The sequence below is a fragment of the Panthera leo genome, chromosome B2 (genome assembly GCF_018350215.1).
Source record: "Panthera leo isolate Ple1 chromosome B2, P.leo_Ple1_pat1.1, whole genome shotgun sequence".
Lineage (NCBI taxonomy): Eukaryota > Metazoa > Chordata > Mammalia > Carnivora > Felidae > Panthera > Panthera leo.
The window spans coordinates 149,874,071-149,891,659 of NC_056683.1; the positions used below are offsets into that span (position 1 = coordinate 149,874,071).

Here is a 17,589-nt window from a genome sequence, read left to right on the forward strand (position 1 = left end):
AGCCCCCTTTCCTCCCCTCAAAATGGCCTTTTCTTAAGGCTTAACAATCCTCTTCCCCAAAAATGGTAGCAAAACAGAATGTTTCGGTGCACACTGGCAAGGGACCGTATGCACAGACGGCTTTAACGGAGGGGAAGGTACACCCGGAGGGAGCGCGCCCTGCCGTGGCGCGAAAACCAGCCGGCCCCCCTGGGCTGCCGGGCTGCTGTGTAGACGCCACTCACCAACATTTGTTTCAGAGAAAAATATAAATCGTCAGGGACCCCTGTGACCAGTTTTGAAGCGTTCAGGACATTTGTTTTACATCCCTGGTGAGGTGCAAGTAGTCATGGGGTACAGCCGACACAAGGTACGTGAACGTTCTGATAAACTTTCTGAAGGTAGTGGATTGATGCTGAAATTCTCTTTAAAAAACGAAGTCAACTATTCAAGGAGAGGGTCACGTGGTGTGGTTTTTACACCAAACAGGACTCCGCAGCCTGCCTGAGACTCAGTCTGAGGACCTGTGGGTCGGCGGGCTCTGGGCAGCAGCGGCCGTGGCCCGGCCCCTCATGTGGGAGTCCCGGTGGCCGCGGGGGCCTGGCTGGCTGCTGCCCGTCCCCGCTGGGGACCTCTCAGGGCCCTGCCTTGGGTCTGCTCACCCGTTCCTTGTTAATTTGGACTTGGTATTGAATTATTCAACTACGTGCTGATGGTATTTTCTTGTGGTTACTTTTCCTTCTTGGAAAAATACTTAATGCTTTTACTATTAATTTTCCTTTTGGGAAAAAAGAGTGCTTTCAGGTATCCGATACTTGCATTTTTAATTTATTTTTTAAAACATGTTTATTTACTTATTTTGAGAGAGAAAGAGAGAGGGAGAACACAGTGGGGGAGGGGCACAGAGAGAGGGAGAGACAATCCCAAGCAGGCTCCGCACTGTCAGCACGGAGCCCGAGGTGGGGCGGGAACTCACGAACCGTGAGATCGTGACCTGAGCCAAAATCAAGAGTCGGATGGACGCTCAACCGACTGAGCCCCCCAGGTGCCCCGTTGCGTTTTTATTTTTGTGTTACAGTCTGCTCGATTATTGTACTTGACTGTGCATTTGATACGGTGGCTAGTTTGTAATTGAGGCTTTCACGACTTTAGCACTTCAGGGTGTCCTTTTCCACACCTGTGCCTCAATGGCTGTTCTGTCGTGTTTTCTAATATTTACTAAAACTGTAAAAGAAATCAAGAGATCCTGCCAGAGTGATGGTCCCGAGGTCTGCGTCCCACCCCCGGTGGCTGTGTCCTTCCAGAGACATTCTATGCAAAAACAAACAAGGATGTGTGTTTTCTTTTGAACTTTTTTGAACAAGTAGCACTTATTTTTATGGCACCTGTGTGTGCGGCGGCCGAGCTCCCGTGCCGGGAAGCCGTCCACGATGCCGCGGGGCTCTGTGCCAGCGACGTACCCGCTGATGTGCGTGAAATTGAGACTCCAACGCATACACGGAAGCATAGGAAACAGCCATCACAGGCATTACATGGACGCCAACGGGAGATAAATCCAGAAAGATTCTCTCGGGCTGTGTGAAGAAAGACTTACATACCCCTCCTCCGCCGTCGCAGAGAAGGAAGCTCTCAGCTGCGGGACCGTCGGCGCTCAGCCCGGCAGACGGCACATTCAGAGCGTTCCTGGTCTCTGACGCTCCTGCACGTGGGAGTCCGGACCGGCCTCGCCGCACAGGAGACGAGGCCCAGGAAGGCAACCCCAGCGCCACCTGCCCTCCGTCCCGTGGGGCGAGCCTGGGCCTGGCCGCAGGCTCGCTCAGAGGAGACGGGTCGATTGGCTTCGATTCTTGGCCACAGAAACACAAAAGAGCAACGGGAGGTGGCCGTGGCCCGGCCGGGACCGGACGCAGACACGTGGACGTGACGAGGACGGTGGCACGTAATAACCAGGCCTGCAGAAGGCACGGGCCGGGCCTCCCTGTGCGGAGCGCGGTCCTCAAGTTGCTGTCCGCGGAGCGGCCCGGAGGAGAGAGGCTGGGGTGTCTGGTTTCCGAGGAGCTTCCAGGTGACCCGCTCCTGGCGGTGACACTCGCCCGGCCAGCCACCCCTCGCTGTCTCTGGGCGAGGGACACGGTATCTGCCTCGGCGTCTCCTCCAAGTGGCCTGAACGTCCTGCCGGGGTCCTGTCTCTGTCACCGGCTCTGTGCCACCTGAGACGGAAAGGGCATGCGGCCGGACCCCGGGGTGTGTGATGGCGGGAACAGTAGCATCCGGTGGCGAGAGGTCGGCTGTGGCTGCTGGGATCGGCCTGGGCCTCAGGCAAAGGCGACGGTGGGGCCCAAGTCTGGGCAGGAGGCCCCAGGACCTCCCTGGGGCAGGGTTATGGGTGATGAGGGGAGCTGCCCTGCGAGTCCCGGGGAGGCTTGGAGCTGTCACCTGGCCCTCTGGCCACCAGTGACCACCGACTGGCATGGCCGTGGCTCAGAGGGGCCCTTGTAGCCCAGGGTGACCGATGCTGCTCTCCTGGGCCATCGGGTTTGTGTTGTGCCAGGGGACAGGGCACAGGGGTTCGTGTTGTGCCGGGGGACAGGGCTCAGGGCCCCAAATGCAGCTCATTTCTGCTTTCTGTCTGCCCAGCACTGTCCCCAGGGCCACCCCCACCTGCTGGGCATGGCCCAACCTTAAAGGATGGCTGGTGGGGGTGGGGGCTGGTCAGGGGCCGCTCGACCTGTCCTTGCCCGAGGTTGTGGGGACGAGGAGTGTGGCGGACCAGGCCCTTTCCGCCTCTGAGGCGCTCAGAAAAGACTCGTGGCTCCGTGAGCCTGGAGGGGACAGGGCTCACTCTCGTCACGCCTCCCGCACAGCCCCGCCCCTGCTGTCCACTGGGACCGAGGCCCGCAGGCGTCTCTGTCCTGGGCCCGGGGGTGGCTGCTGCAGACAGAGGGGCTCCCTTGCTGGCCTCCCCAGGGGCCCAGCCTCACGAAAACCTGCGTTAGGTTAGCGCTCGCCGCCCTCTCGGGGGCCGGTGGGGTTCAGGGCCGCGTCGTATTCCAGGTGGTGTGGTGTCACCTGCAAGGAAACCCGGGAAAGTCCGGGGGGAGCGAGTCACCTTCGCCCGTTGGAAGCGAGCCCTGATTGTGAACATTGTACTCCCGGTCACCCGTGGGACCTGGAAGTCCATAGGAAGGGTAAACCGAGGCAGGGGTTAAAAATGCAGAAAGCTCTGCATTTCTCTCTGCGATGACTCTAAAGCCTGGGTTCCTCAGGCACGTACCAAAAGTCTGGTCGTTGAAGTCGTGGTATGGAAACCCATCGCCGTCTCGTATCAGGCGATCCTTCCCGCTGTTACGTTTTGTGTGCACTGGGTACATGACATCTAGTCTTACATCCAGGAAAGACGAGGGGTTGGCTAAGCGGCTCCTGTACCGTCTGCCAACACCCAGGAAGCGCCATAGTGGGGCTGGTTTTAAACCGGATCAGCCACTACCGTGAGGACGAGCAGCCATGCTCCCCGAAGCAGGTCCCGTGGGGCGGGAGCCAGGAACACACTGATCGGCACGGGGTCCTGCCTGGGAGGGCAGCACGCGGGCCTGGGGGCTGCCTGCCAGTGCTCTGCAAACTCATGGAATGATCACGAAGGTCACGTCGTCTCTGGACCGTCCAGTGTCTCAGCCCTGACGTTGGCGTTAATGGGGTCGGGTGTCCCAGCGACCCGAGGAGGGAGCGCGGGCAGGGGCCCTGCTCTACGGGTTTACTAACAGTTGGGGGCAGGCGGGCCCCCCACCCTGCCCCTGCACCTTGGCTCAGCCACGTGTCTATGCCTGGCGCCTTCTGTAGGGCAGACCTTTGACGGAAGCACGATGTGGGGCTGGCGGGTTTCTGAGCTCTCTGATGCCAGTGTGGGTTTCCGTCCTGGGCCTCGGTACCCGCTGCATCTGATGCACGGCCTCCCTGCCCCCGCTCTCCACCCCCGGCCCGTTCAGCACCAGGTCGGCGGGTCTGAGGGCAGGAGGTCTGGAGCCGGCAGGGTTTCGTCTGCCCTCACAGGTCCCGTGCAGGCTGCCTCTTACCCAGGCTCTTCCACTAGGCTCTGTGGAGGCCGAGGTGACAGGAGAGTCCCTGCCTGGGGGACGTGCACAGAGTGATGGGGGTCAGGAGCCTGCGGGGTGCACTCGAGGACCCAGGCGTCCCCTTGGACACGCCGTGTCCCCACTCACCGCCAGCCCGCCTCTCACCCCCCCACCCCTCCGCTGCCTCCTCCTCCAGGGCCTGTTCACCCCTTCCTGCCTCCGCTCAGCCCCCCCAGGGCTCACGGTGCACACATGGATGCTGCTACGTGACTCGGGCCCGTTAGACACCCGCCCAGATCTCAGTCTCCTCATCTGTATAATGGCATCACGATGAGACCTACTTTATAGGGCCCTCGTCAGCGTTAAGTGACGTCGCGCGTGGCGTACTTAGAGCAACTAGCAGCACACAGCAGGAACTGTGTTGATTAGCCGTGCACACAACTACCGTGTACTTTATTCCAGTAATTTCCAGTTAGCCCTTGTCTCCCCAAAGTAGACGAAACCTTTCAGGGCTGCGTCTCTCCTGTTGTTTGTCTAGCAACACACGAGAGCGTGCCCGGCCTGGCCACCTGCTTTGAGTGGAGGCCGCGGGGCCCTCTGGGGCGCACGGGCCGTGTCACCCTCCGCAGATGAAAGCCTCCTGTGTGAAGACAGAGGCCCCAGTGGCGTGGGCACCAGGCACCAGGCAGGCGACGGAGCGAGCGTTCCCCGTGTGCCCGTCGCCTGTTGGTGTCCCGTCTTCGTTCAACCGGGAGGGGGCGGGGGGCGGCCCCCGACGCTGCCCATGTTGCGGATGAGGGAGCCGAGGTCGGGACGGGGAAGCCGCCTGAGCAGGTGGCGGGGCCGGCAGCCGGCAGGGTTGTTCTCTGGCCCAGGTTCCGCCTCCTCCCTGCACCGCGTGGTGTCCGTTCGGGGCGGGAGGGCAGAAGCAGCCGGGCAGCTCCTGAGCAAAGCCTGCTGGTTTTCGCCAGACGGAGGAGGGGCTGGTGGGACGCAGGGGCCCGTCTCTGGGCGCAGGGCCTCCGGGCCTCTGCTTCGAGAGAGCTCGGCATCGGCTGGATTTCAGACTCACGGCAGAGATGGGTGAGCGGTGTCCAAGCCGAGATGCGTGTCCGGAAAGTACAGGAGGAGCGGAGCCTGCCCTTCCTCTGCTCCTTTTCTCTCTTTCTTTTTCCCATTCTCTCTCTCTCTCTGTTTCTGATGTAAATCTGTCCCTGGATGTGCAGTTTCCAGAAAGAGATAAATCAGCGTGGCTTGTTCACCTGGGCCCTGAAGGAGCCCCGTGCCCTGCCTGCTGGACATGAGCTGGCCCGCTGCGGGCTGACCTCGGGAACCTCTCCCTTCCTCCGGAGCCGTGCACCCAGACCCCCCTCCTTCGCTGTTTCTAAGGAGCGGTTGGCGCTGGGGAAGGAGTTTGCTGAGGGCACCCGCTCTCAGCAGAACACAGCACCCTCCATCAGGGCCGCTCTTACAACGGGTCGGTACTCCCGAGGGCAGCTGCATTGGAACCGGGCGCCCAGAATGACGAGCCTCACATTGTTCCCCTTACACCATAGATATCGTGCTCCCTGCATTGTTTTTGTGGTTTCCTCCACCCGTGACGTGTACCCTGATTGCGGAAAAAGCCACCTCTTTTAAAATATCTTTTTAAGTATATCTATTTATTTTGGGGGGGGGGCACAGGGAGGAGAGAGAGAGAGCCACCTCTTTTCAAATAGCATCAAATGATTTGTATCTGTAGGAAATGGCGATGTCAAACTTACCTTGCTGTTCAGTCCACAATGCAGGGAAGCCCCGTCCTTGTGATGTGTGCCTTGGATGGATATGGTCTCATATGCCAGTGATCTCCCAACAAAACTGAACAGTAAGAGAAAAAGCAAAATAGCACTGAAAGGGGATGAGATCGCACAAACGGAGGGAATTCAACTGTGTCCTCTGAAACGTGAATGTGAGGGCAGTTGTGTCCGTGAGCAGTGATCAGGCCTCGAAGGTTCAGCCGACCAGCTCGTGGTTTAGGAAGCTGTTCGCTCTCTCCGAGCCCCCCGTTTCAAAACCCCTTTCTGCGCCCACGTCCTAGAGTTTCGTCTGTCCCACGCCCTCGGGAATTCTCCAGCAAGTCCTTATCTCTGGAGAGCTGTAATGACAGATAAGAGCTGCTTTCCAGTTCTGGCTTCACGGATTGGACTCAGCATAGCGGTGTTGCTGCGTGGAGGGCGGTGCTTGGCCGTTTTCCACACCCTTGGGGACAGGATGTCAGGGAAGGAGGTGAAGCTTGGGGAGATTTTTGTCCAGAGGCATTCGGAAGGTGCGGTGATTGGAACCTCTTCAGATTCTGTTGCAGAATCCTTGAACCAGGGAGCAGGCTAGCAGCGACACTGGACTGTGCTTTAAAATCATTTCTTATGTACTGAGAACAGGGTGGAATTATCTTTGCGTGGACTGGTGCAGGGGCTGGTGAGCAAGCTTGGCAGAGGTTGGTCTGGGAGAAAGCAGGCCTGCGGGTGGAGGGAGACCTTTCCCCAGGCCTCTCAGCCGACTGTGAATCCACAGCGTATGGTCCTCGATGGTTGCATTACAAAATACTGTCCTCAATGCTGTGGAGAAGCCCTCTCGTGCGGGGCGTCGGATTATTACGGAGGATATTTACATGTAGCTCAAAATGTTAACGCCTAAATAGTTACATTTGGAAATATTACTGGAATACTACCATTTTCAGGCAAAAGTAGAAAACATTTTTTGACTCATTGCAGAAACACATGATAACAGTAAGCTGAGGAGGAAAGACAGTTAAGCTCCTTGAGAAATCTAAGAAAGGCAGGCCCCAAAGGCTTGAGGACGGGGCCACGCCGTGGGCCCCTTTTTATATCCCGGGGAGTCTTGCCAAAAGCAGAATCCTGTGTTCTGAAGCCTGGAAACCATGTACCTTTTCCCCAAATGGCGGGAGGGCGGTAACCCGGCGTGGTCGTCCGTAAGCAGTTCTGACGTCCTACGGAGAACGAGGTCCTTTCTGTCGCCTGGAGAGCAAAGCTTCCACATGCACATGACTCAGTTATTTCACAGAATCAGGGCTGGAGGAAGAAGCCTGTCTCCTCTGGAGCTGGGGGCCGACGGGGCACACTTGCGGCAGACCCAGTGGGCTTCCCCGAGGTTGGCGGTGCTCGAGAAGTGCTTATCGTGACCGCCCTTTGTCCCTTGCGGTAAACCTGCTGACTTCCGTCCGGCTTCCAGGGAACCAACGGTATCTGCGAGGTTGTGTGAACGCCTGTGCCGTGAGATCCTTTCCTACAGTGACCTGCTTGGACGTCTCCTACTATATTACCATTATGGCCCAAGAGACAGGATAAATAGTCTCAAAATACCGTACGGTTTACATCTTTAGTTTAAGTGATGGTTTGTACGTCAATGTCACATTCGAGATTGTAAGACAAGCGATGGGTCTCGCGTCTGTGTCTGTGATTCCGCACTAGGTACGCAGCCCAGCATGTGACTCTGGCAGTCCTCGGTGAGTCCTGCACCGACTGTCCTCACCCCATCAGCAGGTAGACTCCAAATTCGTCCTGAGCACAGTTTTTTTGTTTTATTCCTTTGGGGGAGGGCATCGTAATGGTGCGGGAGGAAGTCAGTGCTCGTGCTGTTTCAAGCTGCCAGGAAGAGAGCACAGGGCCGCCCATCTATCTCACGGATCTCTCGGTGTAACAGAGACATCACAAACGCTCCAGGAATTACTCGGTCAGCTCTGAATTTTCCTGCATTCTTCTACAATCTAAGATGGCTCCTCAACTTTCTTTTCTATGGAACGAAATCCGGCCGAAACCAGGGTTTCAAGTATCTTCGGTTGCATAACTTTTATTACTTTAAAAATGTTTCCTTTTTAATTCTAATTCATTCTGCTGCCCCAACGTGGTGATGTATGTGAAGGGGATGATGATGTCTTTCAGGTGAAGAGACTGACGTGTTGTATATTAAAGAGTGCGTGTCTCAGGTACGTGGCCGACTAGTTAGCAACAGAAGTAGGAACTTATCTTTGGTTTACTAGCTTAGGGCTTGTGACGGCAGATGACACGGTCACCTCTGGGTACTAGGTGGCTTGTGCAGCCTAATGAGAAAGTGACAAGCACGGTGAACCATTGGAAGTGGAAGGAAGCATTGTGTGACAACTGTGGATGGGCACTTGGGAGCCAACGATAATTTCTTCCTTCTTTCCCCCCTTAGGTTCCATAAATGAAAAGTTACCCCAACGGGAAGGCACAGGAAAAACAGGTAACTATCTTAAAATGAATTTTCATGATGATAGTGTATTAAAGCTAATTCAGTCTCTGCCTTAAAATAGCTCCTCGAGTTAAAATTTAAATATGGACTAAACGATACGAGAGCTGACACGGTTCATTACATATTCACTCAACACACTGTATTATTCCTGCCTTTGGACCTCCAGGGTCCTGTAGGTGCGGAGCACGTAACCCACATATGCCCCCGGGAGGACCCTTCCGGCGTGGCTTGTGTCGGGGCCACCTGTCCATGCCGCTCGGTGCCACAGTCTCTGCCTGGGGAGAGGCTCAGGCGTGGTGTTTGGGTTCCCCGTGTAATTCGGGAGTGTAATACTGAGGGCCACCGAGAAAGAGGTCTCAACTCTTCCTCATGAGAAAGAGGAATGCTTCTCCCCATTGTGACAGTCGCCTCCCCTGGGACCGGTAGTGACGAGAGCCAGGTAGAGCCGCAAGCCATTTCCGTAGCAGCCGGGTTCGTCTTGCGCAAACTACAGCGCGCCCACCATGACCTTGCAGGAGCCCCACCTTCGCCCTTCCCACAGCCATCATCCTTTAGACCCGGTGACACTTTTTTTTTCTCTTTATGTTACATCGACCTTTAAAGTCAGAAGTCATTTTCAAGACAAAACTGAAAAAAAGAAAAGGTTTTAGTACCAACCTTGTAGGCAACTCTTTTTTTCTGATGTAGGTTATAGTATAGGAACCGGTGATAAAGAAAGGGGCATGAAGCCGGATAGAGCTGAGTTTCAGTCAAGTACGTTGCCTTCATTGTGTCCTGAGACTACGGTGGGCACCGTGGCTGCCCTGGCGGGACGGTAGAGCTGGGCGCCCCTCGGGTGCACGCTTGGGACAGGCACCGATTGGCACACGAGTGGTCTCGTGAAAGGGGAGGTGCTGGTGGCCACAGAGGGGGTGGGAGAGGGGACAGGCATAACGTAGAACAGAAGAACCTCGTAATTGAGGGAAATAGGAGAGACGTGACAGGCGGGCATAGTCAGAACACTGGCTGGAGTGAGACTTTACGTCTGGAAAAGGGGATAAAGTCGCCTAGAATGTTAGATGAATGGCTTGGATTTGAGTCTCTAAGATCCTGAGGTGGGCATATCAGTATTTTGTAGAGAACAGGAAGGGGCAGTATTTATGATTGCGAAAATCAATCCGGTGCTCAGGGGAGGAGGGAAGGAAAGGAAGCGCTATTTCAGAAGGTGTTTCCTAAACCTGTTCCTTGCAGCACATGTTGAATCCCCTGTAAAAGTGACACAAAAATCCCTAGGGAATTGGTACGTGGGCACAGAAGTTCATGTAGGGCAGGAATACATTCCTTCTACTGAAGCCTCTTGATCTCTGGACATGCACACGACAAGAGAAAATACCTGAGATTAAGCAACAGAACTGGCTTATGGATAAAAACGAGACGTTACACACTCTAGTGGGAAAAATAAAAAGCACACAGCTGCCCACGGTTTTGTTTCATTTTCTCAAGGCCGAGTTCAGTAGGTGCCCACGTGTTTGTTATGTTGGGACAGAAGTCTACAAGGGACCAGAGCATGGCCAGTGATGTGAGCAGGGTCACGCTGACAGGAAGGGCCCCTGGCGTTGGTGGGGGGTGAGGGAAGGCCTACGGTGGTCACTGGGTCGCCGTGAGTGGGCCAGTCTGAGTTCTCAGGCTGCCAGTGATTTGGGGAATGGGCCGGTGGCCCCACAGAGGTGATGTGTCCAGGCCTCGGTGAAAATGTACAGCAATCATAACGTGTGTGGTTGCTATAGATATGCTCCCCGTTTCATCGTAGTTTCTGGAAGGGATTACACGATCTTCAACGGTTCACAGTTGCTGTTCCAGTGTTAGAACTTGAGTTTCTCGAACAGGCGACATTACATTTTGTCAGCGTTCTGACAGAGAGCAAGCCTTTTTTCAAAAGATTGTTCAGTGTTGAAGTTTTGTAAAAAAGCCTTTTGGTTTGCCCCCAAAAAGAACTTATGAGAAACTTCATCTTTATTCCCCAGACATCTGGGAAAGTCATGAATCACAGATAAGTCTCGTGGCTGGCCCTTATCTCCCGCACTGTTTATTGTATTTTAATCCTCAAATTATTATATAACAAGGTCACATGAGCAAGCTCGAGCGAGAAACAGCCCCACAAAGTGCCTTGTGATTGCGTCCCTGACGGGGGCCCCGCTTACCGGGGGCAGACTTCCCGTAGCTCATTCTCCATGCCATCCCGCCATGGCTCGGAACTCTCTAGAACCTGACGCCGTTCCAGGGAACCACAGTCTTTCTGCTAATTAAAGATTATCCACTGTAGCCTCAGCCTCTAGAGAAATGGCGTTAGAGCAGCTCTGTCACCCACACCCGTGTCCTGCTCTGTGATGTTGACTCTCGCTTCCCAGCTCCTGCAGGGGTGACAGAGGGGCTGGTAGTTCAGGGGTGCACAGGGCAGCAAGTCAGGGCCTGATCCTTAGATACCTGCCCTGGCAAAACGGGGTGGGGGGGCGGGGCAGAGCAGGGATATTGGGCTCCCCCAGCCACCCCAGTCCACCCAACTCTCTTCTGTCTCCGGTCACCCCAACCCACTGATTTTGTTGACGTGAGCCCCCATTCCCACTGCCGTGGCCCCTTGCTTAGGTCATTTGTCTCTCCCTCACGGGCCCTGAGCCACTCTGGCTCCGAGGGACGGGAATCCCAGCACTTCCCCCCCGGGGCCCGGTTTGCAGCCTGCACCAGCCGTCAGGTGGCTGCTCGCCCAGGCGCCCTGTGCCGTCTCGGTCGGGCTCCTGCCGGGCCCCGCGTCCCTGTGCGCCCTGGGGGCGGGGGGGAGGGTGGTGGTTTGGCTGGTGTGTGGGGTGCATGCGAGCCCTCAGCTTCCATCCCGTATACACACTTACTGAACTTACTCTCATAATTGTAGTCTCCTTGCAAATCTTTTCCGTTCTGAATTCAGATGATGCCTCGGCCCCAGCGCTGGAGACTCAGCCTCAAGGAGACGAAGAAGGTGAGCCCGGCCTAAAACAGGGTCCTGCTGGGGGAGGTGAGCCCAGCCTGAAACAGGGTCCTATGGGGGAGGACCGCGGACGCGCTGGGGCAGCCACGGACGGGCCTGGGACGTGCAGGCTGGTTACCTGCCGGGAGTCCTTTCAGAGTGGACTGGATTTGGCCGCTTCCAAGTTTATGACACCTGCTGTCTTTCCCGGTGGCTTCGGGGCACGGCTTGTGGATGTGGCCGTGGCATACATACAGCACGATGCAAAAGTCTCTCTTTTTTCCCCCCCAAATCAAAATCGAGGAGTTGAAATTTTATAATTTGGATAATATAAAATGTATATTTCAGAAGCATACGATAGCACATGCCTTGTTCCCTGCTCGGACTTCATGTCTTTCGCATCTCGTGCTGGCCACGATGCGGCAGGGGAGGCAAGCTGTGTGAGGTCACGCGCATGAGGATGTTTCTAAGGTGTTTTGAATTTTGTCACGACGAAGACGGATTTTCCCATTCTTAGCCTTTAACAGATCGTCTGAGGGACTTGCCAAAGTGGCACAAATTGTCAGGCCAAAAGGAGTGAGGGTGCGCAGGTAACAGTGACAGCGGTAACGATGTCTTCACGGCACAGGCTACACGGTGTCATTAGCCCACCGAGTCCTCAGATGCCGTTTCGCAGACGAGAACTCGTCTGAGGTTCCAGGCTGATAGTGGCCAAGGGCGGCCGGGACCGAGGCAGCCTCTCCCGTGTGTTCTCGGGCCCGCGGTGTGACTGGCCCGCACGGCGAATACTCAGTGGCTTGTGACACAGTACTGCTGAAAACGATGTGTTCCTGAATTGTTTTACGCAGAGTTGCATTTTGCATAGCGTGGTTTGGGATGAATCTTTCCTGAGCGAAACCTCGTGTGTTACCGTGAATCTTTACGGCACGAGGACATGTTTCCGTACATCAGGGCTTTTCCCTGAACCCCACTCCTCTCAAGTGGAGCCACTCTGGATCCATAGAAATTTTACTTATACTTTTGGAAGAAGAAAGAAAAAAAAACATATACTAACATTTTATAAGTGTATATTATTCTTTCCTTTTGTCTCAAATATGTGATCAGTTTAACAGTATCTTTAAAAGTGTGGAATATGTATTTATTTAGCCCACTGACTTTGCAGCTTTTAGGCTCCCTACTGAGGTCTTTAACTGAGAGACTGTGTTTTCATGATGATTAAAAATAATCGTCATTTTGTTTTGTTTTATTAGATATCGCGTCCCGTTACCCCACGCTTTGGACGGAGCAAGTTAAAAGTCGGCAGAACAAAACCAATAAGAATTCAGGTAAAAAGGGGCCCGACGTTGCTTTGTGAGGAGGGATTTAATAGGCGTAGGAAGTGGTTTCTCTTTCTGGAAGTTCAGTGTGTAGAGTCCATCGTTTCCCTCAGTTTCCAGTGAGTCATGCAAATAATTCTTGTGACCTGACCGCCAAAATGTAGTTCAGATTTTGGTGGTTTTATTAAATTTCCTAAGTTCTTTAAACGGTTTCTCTGAATATGCCAAACAAACTATAGCTTCTGGTATAAATATAGCAATAATTGATAACAAGTATTTGTTTTTGACCAAATTTCAGAGATGACCAAACCCTTGGCTAATTTAGTTCCAAATCCTGAAAGCTGTGTGGATTGCATTTGCTACAAAGGAGTGTTTGACCGACTTTTACGTGTTAAAGCCGACTGTTCTGACATTTGTGGGGAGGAGGTGGGTTGCCTGGCATCTGGTTAGTGGCGTTTACAGGTTTCGTGAAATCAGATTCTGTCTGTAATCTTCGTTCGTGCTTAGTTGGTTGCGTGTGTGCTTCCTCGGGCCTTTTCAGATGTTGCTTTTTTTAAAAAAAAAAATACTTACTGAAAGAAAGTGTCCTTCTGGGTTTAAAGTATTCATCTGCTGAGGGTCCACAGACTCAGTAATAACGCGAATATTCTGTGATCAGCCTCCAGTGAAAAAATCGTAAATGTTCGCAAAGGCAGCCTGAGATCACAGCTCTGTGGCCTGTGCTTGGAAGTGTTTTTTTTTCCGAGTGCGTTTTAATGTCCATTTCCGAAAAAACCAAAACAAACCCCTCAGATTTATTTAAGTTCAGGATACTAAGAGTACTTTGATTCTCTCCCGCGACCTGCGTCCTTACACACTCCTTCTGGAAGGACTCTTGAGGGGAGGCCCTGAGTCTCGGTACGTTCCCACCACCTGGAGGCCCCAAGACACGCTCTCTGTGACAGGAACGGTCACCGATTTACAGCCTGAGAGGCAACAAGCGGGATGAGCCGTGAAGGCTCCAGAGGAGGGTTTGGGATGGAGTCGTTCTGATGTGTTCTTGTGTGGCTTCTGTCCCTGATGTTCCCATCGCTGTCCCCAGCCCCACGTGTTACTGCCCAGGACGGGGCCCTCATCCCTCCTGGCTGCGGCTTCCCTGGGGCTGAGGTGAGAAAGGGAAGAATCCAAAGGGTTGACCATCAGATACGTGTGCACAAATGGCAGGGAAATCGAAAACATGTTTATCCAATTTGAAAATTATTGCCTCAGAAATGATTGGGAAACGTTTTACCTTGTGTATAAAGATGCGTACTTCTCTTAGGAACTTCCAAAATGGGGAGTTAATTGTGTTCAATCTTGTCACTGTATTTCCAGAAGTTAGCTCATTAGATTTTCTTCGGAAGCACACGACGAGTGCGTGGGAAATGGACCAAACATGGCATGTTTCGGGTTGACTGCCCGATCTTGGAAGCTTCCCATGCAAGGGCGGTGTGGCTGTGCCCACGCTTTCCCTGAGGAACACGTATCAAATTATTCTGAACGATGTCGCTGGACATGTGCATTTTTCTATAAAAGCAGTCTGAATTGTCAGAGGTTTCAGGTTTTGACAGTAAGTACATAAGCTCATGGGAGAAGCCCATTTTTGTCTCTCGCTCCTCACGGGCTGTTACCACATTTTCAGGCCTTAAGTGACCCGTCGATTATAATTAACCAACAGTAACCATGCAGGCTTCCACCGTTTCGTGGGACTGAAAATGATGTTTCAGGAAATGCCAGTTTACATAAGTTACCCCATGCTATAATTTGATTTAAATCAGCCTAAATGGGCAGGACACAAAAAGACAACGTTCGGTTGATTTATGGACGTGGGGCATGAAATTACTGGATTCTGTTTGTTTCACGTCAGTTGTCTGGATGCGTGTTCTTTCTGAGGGTCTGAAGAAAGTCAGATCAAATCGGTATTTCGCAGTATTAAAAATAGTATTTAATTACGTGTAACAAGGAAACCGCAGACGGCCGTGGGGTTTGCAGACAGCCGCTGCTGTTGAGATCTCGAATGTAAGACGAGCTTCACTTGCATTTAGCTTTTATTTAAAATTTTTTTTTAATGTTTGTTTCATTTATTTATTCTTGAGAGAGAGAGAGAGAGAGACAGAGTGTGATCAGGGGAGGGGCCGAGAGAGAGGGAGACACAGAATCCGAAGCAGGCTCCAGGCTCCGAGCTGTCAGCACAGAGCCCGACGCAGGGCTTGAACTTGTGAACTGCGAGATCATGACCTGACCTGAAGTTGGTTGCTTAACTGACTGAGCCACCCAGATGCCCTTTACATACAATTCTTTTAATGGAAAGGCACAACTTTTTTTTTTTTTAATGTTTTTGAGACAGAAATTTTTTGAGACAGAAAGAGAGCGTGAGCAGGGGAGGGGCAGAGAGAGAGGGAGACATAGAATTCAAAGCAGCTCCAGGCTCCCAGCTGTCAGCACAGAGTCCGACAGGGCTCGAGCAGGGCTCGAACCCGTGAACCGCGAGATCGTGACCTGAGCCGAAGTCAGACGCTTTACCGACTGAGCCACCCAGGCGCCCCTAGCTTTTATTTTTAGCAGATACTTTCACTAATGACCTTCTCCGATAGAAGTAGGCACATTTATCTAACAAAGCACAAGTGGTGATTTGTGTGTTATTCCCAGATTTTTAGAAAATTAGCTGTTTGTCTTTAACTCTCGTGTCATTTCCTGTAAGAGGCCAGACTGGGCACGGATTTCTCTTTTGCTCGGGTGTTTCTTCATTAGTTAAAATTCCCTCTATTTTTTGCTTCATGAGTTTGTGCTGAGGTAACATAATATTACTCGTGCTGTTGGGTACGTAGAATACGATCACCGTGCTAATGAGTGTGTTCCCTGTGCTGTGGTCAGTACACTTTGGGGCATTCGGTGGTAGGAGTCATTAGAAGGGACCATTCCTGCAAAGGAAAATACAGCACCCTAGTCTGAAAATGTACACGTGCTGGGTACTCCATGAGTATTTATTAAATCCGTAAAGAGTTTTGCCCTTGTATGTTCATTGGTATTCTGATGGTATCATTACTTATTTTCCTAAAACAAACTACAGGAAGCAAACAACAACAAGAAAAAAAACAAATAGATAAATAACCAGGAAACAATTAATTTAGGTGCAGTTTGACTGCTGAAGTTTTATTAATTGAAATGCAATATAAATATAAATGACACGGTCTCCTGGTGGTTCATCCAGCAGGAGGAGCATCACTCTTGTTATGTGAGTCATTACACATTAGTCAGTAAAATCTGAAACTGTATTTTAGTTAAGAAAGCATTACTCAGGGGGCGCCTGGGTGGCTCAGTCGGTTGAGCGTCCGACTTCGGGTCAGGTCATGATCTCGCAGTCTGTGAGTTCAAGCCCCGTGTCGGGCTCTGTGCTGACAGCTCAGAGCCTGGAGGCTGTTTCAGATTCTGTGTCTCCCTCTCTCTCTCTGCCCCTGCCCTGCTCACGCTCTGTCTCTGTCTCTCAAAAATATATAAATGTAAAAAACATAAAAATAAAAAAGCATTACTCAGTTTCCCTCTCAATATAAAATTGAGCGTCAACTACTTTCTCGAATCGTTTTGCTTACTGTTTTATTTCTATCTAGTAAGATCTCAAAGTCGGTCACCAAATTTTACCAGATAAGAGGTTTTGTAACTTACTGTCTTTGAATTATATAAAATTAATTTGTAGAATGTGAAAGAAGTAGGAGATGGTTTCTGAACACGAAATTTCTCTAAGAATGCTTTCGTTTCACAAAACAGGAAGTCAGTATTCTTTGAGCTGTGGGCCTCTAGTTAGCACAGAGAAGTTCAGGGAACAGAGGGTAAAACGGATAGATTTAGATGAGGAGGACCGTTCGGTTTTATGGCTGGAAGGGACCCTAAGTGTCGTGTAGCCCAGCCCCCTCATCTTATAAATTAAAGGAAAAGGGAAAATGAAATACTGAATCTCAGGAAATGAAGAAACCTGTTCATCACCGCAGCTCGGGGGGGTGACTTAGTGCCATTTCTGTGATTTCTTCAACTTAATGAGTAAGTTTCACGAAGAAGCCACGTTTTCGGAAATGCTTTGCGTATTAGATAGGAGGTTCTTTTTAAGTTCACTTACTGATTTTGAGAGGAGGAGCAAGCAGGGGAGGGGCAGAGAGAGAAGGAGAGAGAGAATCCCAAGCAGGCTCCACGCTGTCAGCACAGAGCCCGACTTGGGGCTCGGATCCGTGAACCGTGAGATCGCGACCTGAGCCGAAATCAAGAGTCAGACGCTTAACTGACCGAGCCACCTGGGTGCCCCATAATGGATGAGAGTTACTGGGATTATGGAATCTTAAAACTAAAAACAAAGCCACGGAGGCCACCTCACTCACCCCATTTAAGTGAACAGTGGAAGAAACGGACGTCAGGAGGGACCAAGTAGTTCGCTCAAGGGCAGCACAGGTGTATATGAATGTTTGTCAGATGTTCTGTTCGGTAAGAAGCCAAGTTGCATGGACATAACCGTCCTCACTCGGAATGTTCTAGCAATCCGCGAGCCTCGTTGAGAGGGTGAGCCCCACAGGGTTGGGGTGGCCCCGGTGGATACTGACCCTGGACCGGGCCGTGAGGGTGTGTGCTGTTGTCGGTCAGTCCTGGTCCTCACCGCACCTCTGCTGCGGGTCCCCCTCGGTCCGCGTTCCTCTGGGAACACGCGGTGCTGCCCGCCCTGGGTGCTACCACCACCCCCCACTCACCCGCTCCGGGACGCTCGCGTGTCCCGTGCCCCGGCCGAGGGTCGCCCTCGCTGCGCCAGGCCTCCTCGCGGCCCCCAAAACTGACACCTTACGGCTCCTGTACCTGGTGGGGCACAGGCTGGGCTCCTCATAACTTTTGACCACAGTTTGGTACTTTCTCGGTTTATGAGCAGATGCACGGACCTACTCATTCCCGAAATGGCATCGTGGCACGGCAGCCGAGGTGACGC

At 52.6% G+C, this 17,589-nt stretch overlaps 1 protein-coding gene across 4 annotated transcripts in view; it reads left to right on the forward strand.

Moving 5' to 3' along the window:
• Window positions 1-17,589, forward strand: part of SMOC2 (SPARC related modular calcium binding 2) — a 162,962-nt gene that overhangs the window by 62,741 nt on the left and 82,632 nt on the right. For 2 of the 4 annotated variants that reach the window (XM_042940314.1, XM_042940315.1), the window contains exons 5-7: window positions 8,262-8,309; window positions 11,224-11,307; window positions 12,546-12,620. In XM_042940314.1, coding sequence (XP_042796248.1) covers window positions 8,262-8,309; window positions 11,224-11,307; window positions 12,546-12,620 — 207 coding nt within the window. The remainder of the gene's footprint in view (window positions 1-8,261; window positions 8,310-11,223; window positions 11,308-12,545; window positions 12,621-17,589) is intronic. The other 2 variants (XM_042940316.1, XM_042940317.1) reach the window with 1 other exon arrangement.